Here is a 4,979-nt window from a genome sequence, read left to right as displayed (position 1 = left end):
CATCTATACACACGACTCTTTTCTACAAACATACACACATGAAGTATTTAGTACACACGTTTAACATGTTCTATGTTGCTCGGCCCACTTCAATTGTTCCCCATTTGTAAAAACAGACCAAAACCAGGATATCTTCAGATTTTCTGGGCAAATCAGATTCACTATTTGACAGCTGCAATATTTTCTGATAGATTTTATAGTTTTGTATGGACTTGATGATATTGTGGAAGCTTGTGGTCCATGAAGTCTATAACAATCTAGTAGGTGTTGATTCTGTTGTTGTTTCTGAAATCTACTTGTGCTGGTTCATGATGCCCCTGAGGAAGTCTTCGAAGCGTTGGACAGCAACCTCCTTAGCGGGCTCATCTGCAGCTTTATCCTCAGCAGCTGTGGGCTCATCAGCAACAGTGGCGGGCTTGGGGCGACGCAGGCGGCAGTTGTAGTCGTACTCAGGGTCGCAGTCTGGGTCGGGCAGGATTATGCCATCCTTGTCTGGCTTCGAGGCCTCGACGTCGGAGGATGAAGCAAACCTTCCGCATTTGGGGTCATACGGATGGCAGAAGGGCTTGGCTGGAACCTTGATGTCGGCCTGGGGGCCAGACTTCACCGGGGTGCAGTCTTTGTCATAGTGCACATAGCAGTCGTAGCCCTCTTTGGTCTTGCCGTGGATGCCAAGCTTGTAGCGGACCTGGTTGATTGATTGATTTGTGTTTTTGGTTCAAAACAAATGCAAAGCAGATCATAGATAGCAAGTAAAAGCATTGTGCAACACCCATTTTTTTTAACTACAACATTTAATTAAGCATATGAAAAGGAATATACAGTTAATTGAACCATTCAACAATCAAGATGAAACTACATTTGTCAAAACATTTAACTATTTGTTATCCTAGTAGCAGGACTTCAAATTCAGACCTGGTGCTCGGGGATCTGCGGAGCGGGCCTGCGCAGGGCTGCGGCAGCTGCCAGTACGCAGAATGGGTCATAGCGAGGGTCACATGCCAGAGGAGAAGCAGGAGGTGCAGGCTCATCATTGGGGGCATATTCCAGAACGGGCTTGGTGAGGCCGGACAGCTTGGTGGCGGTCAGGGGGTTGCAGCCACCATCAAAGAGAGGGTTGCAGTTTTGCTCTCTAGGGGACCCATCTGCAGCGAGGGGAGCAGAAGCAGCAGCTTTGGTCACACACAGAGGATCGACTGCTGGGTCACAGCTGGGGTAGAGCAGGTGGTAGAAGCCAGTGGGGGCTTTTTGGACCAGGGGGGGCCTGCAGTAGGGGTCCTTGGGGTCACATTTAAGGGCGGCGTAGGATGGGGGTGGGCCAGATGCTGGGCGGTAGCCATAAGCGGCCCTCAGGTGATACTGCAGACACTCCACATCTTCAGAGTTGCAGATCCTCAGCAGCTCAGACCTCTGATTAGCACTCAGGAAGGGCTCCAAGACGGGGGCATAGTAGTAGTAGCCAGTGGGGCTCTTCAGGGGGGAGGGCAACATGGGGGTGAAGATTGGGGCTGGCACCTTGGCTGGAGCTGGCTCAGGCTGTGGTGCAGATTTGGAGACGAGGGGAAAGAGGCAGTAGGGGTCGAGGTAAGGATTGCACATCCTGACGGCAGCAGACTTGATGGGGGCGGGCATCACCAGTGCAGCCTTTGGCTTGCTGGTAGACTCAGAGATGCACTCTGGATCATCGGAATCGGCACAAGACTTGTAGATTTCACTGAGGTGCTTGAGGTAGTGGTTGAAATTTGGGCCCTCCTCTGACCTGTGCTTGTTCTGCAGGTATGCCATGTACAGACGATCCAGATCCTCAACCTGAAATATTGGACAAAAAGAGGACAACATTAATAAAACTTCTCTTATTCCAAATGAGTTACATGCCATGGAGATTAAAACTAAAATAAAAAACAAAGAATTTGAACAATGCCCTTGATAGATGAACTCTCTTTCACATAAGTCCTCTGTTCTTTTTTAGCTCACTGTCTTGTTACTCATCCAGACAGCTTGACTCTTGCCAAACCACAGAGCTTGCATGCATGTGAAGAAAACATGTCAGAATACATGCTAGACATACATTTCTTGCATTGAAGAGTAACTTAGTTTATGATTCATTTTACTTAGTATAATAATTCAATTCAGTTTTGTTTGTAGTAAAAATATGACAGAGGTAATCTAGGGACACTTGGTTATAAGAAAAAATAAGCACTGTTTCATAATCCTCAGTGGGAGAAACTAAATAATTAATATCAGACAAACTCCACTCACTCCCTCCTGGTTGTGGGTGTCCATGAAGTACTTGTACCATCCCCAAAAGTCAGGCAGGCGTTTGAACTGGGGCATAGCCAAGACGTGGGCGTTCCTTCTGTTACGAACCAGTGTCTTCAGGCTCTCCATGGTGTCAGCGTTCACATCATCCGACACTGCAGGGGAGGGAGATGACTAAATTAGGTGTGCTGAAGCCAGAATTACAAATGATGTAGTAAGATGTAGTATTTTTTTTAAATTTGTTGAGTATAAAATATTTGTATTTTTATGTCCTGAGACTACGATTACTATTTACAGGCACAAGCAAAATGGGGGGTTTATGGGGTTTTATGGGGAATTGTGTTAGATGGTGTTATTATTTCATCATGTGAAGTTATTTTGTGTGTTTGTATTGTGATATTTAAGTCAGTAAACTAACCAGCTTAGAGTAAAAATTAACTGTGTTTCAAAATACACACATAAGTAGAAACATTCTATAATTCAATATATAAAAAATATGAAATTGTTAAAAGAGTAGTTCAACATTTAAAAAAAAAACTGCATGTTTGCTAGATGACAAGATTGTAACCACTCTCATGTCTGTACACTACATGGTTAGCTGATTAGTTTAGCTTAGCATGAAGATGGGAAAACAGCCAGCCTGGCTCCAGTCTTTATGCTAAGCTCAGGTAATTTGCTTTTGGCTCCAGCTACATATTTACTTTACAGACACGTGAGTGGACTCTCAGAAAGAATGCGTGTACAGTTATAACTACTCTTACAACATGTTCCTTGATATTTGATTTAAATAGATGAACTATCATACTGTATACTTGATGCTTCTGTCATTTTACCTCCCCAGTAATCCATATAAAGCAACCCAATACAACAACATCACATGTGCCCTCTCTGAAAAATGCAATAACTACTATTCTCTGAGACACTGCCAACTACAACTAAACAATATAACATTCACAAAGGTACTTGATGAAAGGGTCATTTGATTGGGTTAGGGCTGAGACTAGCAATTATTAAAGTAATTAATTAATCGCTTGGTCTTTGGTCTATTTTAAATGTCAGCATGAAGTAAATAATAAAAATGCCAATTCTAGATTCTCAGATGCCAAAGACAACTTCTTTAAAATACTTGTTTTGTACAAACAACAATTCGTAACCCCAGAATATTCACTATAGTTTCCTAAATGGCAAATGGAAGCAAAACATGCTCACATTTGAACCAGCTATTGTGAACTATTTTCTCATGAAAACTTATTTAAAATGATTAATTGATCATGATAAAAAAGTTTTTAATGTCCACTCCCCAATTAATTAGTGTCTTCAGTGAGTATGACAGCCAATGTGTCCCACATGCCACGCCACAGGTCCTTACCTTCCCGCTCCCTGTACGTCTCCACTGGAACCGCCCCCAGAAACTCTGTAAAACAAAAGCAGCAGCCACATTAGCAGCAGTAGGGATGTGAGCTGAGAGGGACCAGATGTTGAGCTTTCCCTAAACATCAGAAAAAAGCTGACTTGCTATTAAGGCCCTGGGTGAAACACTGCATGTGTCCATCTGGCGCCCTAACACAGGCAGCAGCCCCTCCTCCTCCTGCAGACCCCCACCATGCCCCATGCATGCTCTATTAGGCTTTGAGCCAGACCGGTGGAGCTTGTGTAACTACTGGGGGCCTCCTTAAAGTTAACTTGTAAAACTACAAAGCGTGGGCCCTCACACAAACCAATTTTCAATACACTGTAAAAGTGGAAGGTGGGAGGATACTTGTCCGTTAACATCCATGTTTCCATATGTGGAATGTTTCTGTTCCACCGGTTATTTTCTTCAGAAGTTAACGACTTTGAGAAACTATGCCGAGTCAGCTGATTATAGCAGAAACTTACAGTCCTTTTAATTTATTAATGTGGAAAATATCCCAGGGATACAAGTCTTTTTATGACTCTAGAAAGATATACAGACTGCCTTTCACACCAACGCTGCATTTGATTTTGATATTGAAGAGATGAGGGTGATGGTATGATTCTGTGCCATAGATTAATGTGCCAGTGAACAGGATTTTATAAATATCACGGTTATAAGCCCAAAGTAAGGAAGAAGTACTCAGTATTTTTACTTATGTAAAAGTGGCAATAGAGTGATGTAAAAGTACAAGTTAAAGTATTGTATTTCAAATCTTTCTTGAATTAAAGTGCATAGTGTCATCAGAAGAATGTACTTAAAGAATAAAAAGTAAAAGTATTTCATATAGACAAACAACATGTGATATGTAATTTTGTATATTGTCATATATATTGTTCCTGATGCGTTAATGCGTCAAAGTAGCATTTTTATTGTATTGGATGGTCAAAGTGGAGTTTATTACATTACTACATTGTACTGTTTAACTATGGGATCATTTATCTGTGAGTTTCATATTTTACAAACTCATTTTATATACACGTTTTCCATTTGAAATCTCACGCTCTCAGAGCAATTATATCAGATAAATGTAGTGGAGAAAAAAGTACGTATCACATAACACAGAAGCACTAAAGTGGAGTACCTCAATTTTGCATTACTTGAGTAAATGTACTTTGTTACATTCCACCTTAGCCAAAAACACAAACATATTCAACATATGGCTCGCCCAAAGGAAGGAAGAAACATGTTAAAGGGGCCCCCTTGATCATTAAAAACAAAAAGACATATCATAAGGCTCCAGCATGCTGGTAGGCGCTCCAGGATT

General features: G+C 42.0%; 1 protein-coding gene across 2 annotated transcripts in view; it reads right to left on the bottom strand.

The window, feature by feature from the left end:
• Positions 1-261: 261 nt before the first annotated feature.
• Positions 262-4,979, bottom strand: part of and2 (actinodin2) — a 6,423-nt gene continuing 1,705 nt past the window's right edge. For both annotated transcript variants that reach the window (XM_034886722.1, XM_034886721.1), the window contains exons 3-6: positions 3,629-3,673; positions 2,260-2,433; positions 916-1,809; positions 262-688 (exon numbers count right to left, since the gene is read on the bottom strand). In XM_034886722.1, coding sequence (XP_034742613.1) covers positions 293-688; positions 916-1,809; positions 2,260-2,388 — 1,419 coding nt within the window. In that variant the 5' untranslated portion in view covers positions 2,389-2,433; positions 3,629-3,673 and the 3' untranslated portion in view covers positions 262-292. The remainder of the gene's footprint in view (positions 689-915; positions 1,810-2,259; positions 2,434-3,628; positions 3,674-4,979) is intronic.

The sequence above is a fragment of the Etheostoma cragini genome, chromosome 12, assembly GCF_013103735.1.
Source record: "Etheostoma cragini isolate CJK2018 chromosome 12, CSU_Ecrag_1.0, whole genome shotgun sequence".
NCBI classification, from domain to species: domain Eukaryota; kingdom Metazoa; phylum Chordata; class Actinopteri; order Perciformes; family Percidae; genus Etheostoma; species Etheostoma cragini.
The sequence above is the reverse complement of the archived record's forward strand: the minus strand, read 5'-3'. Positions and strand labels throughout refer to the sequence as shown.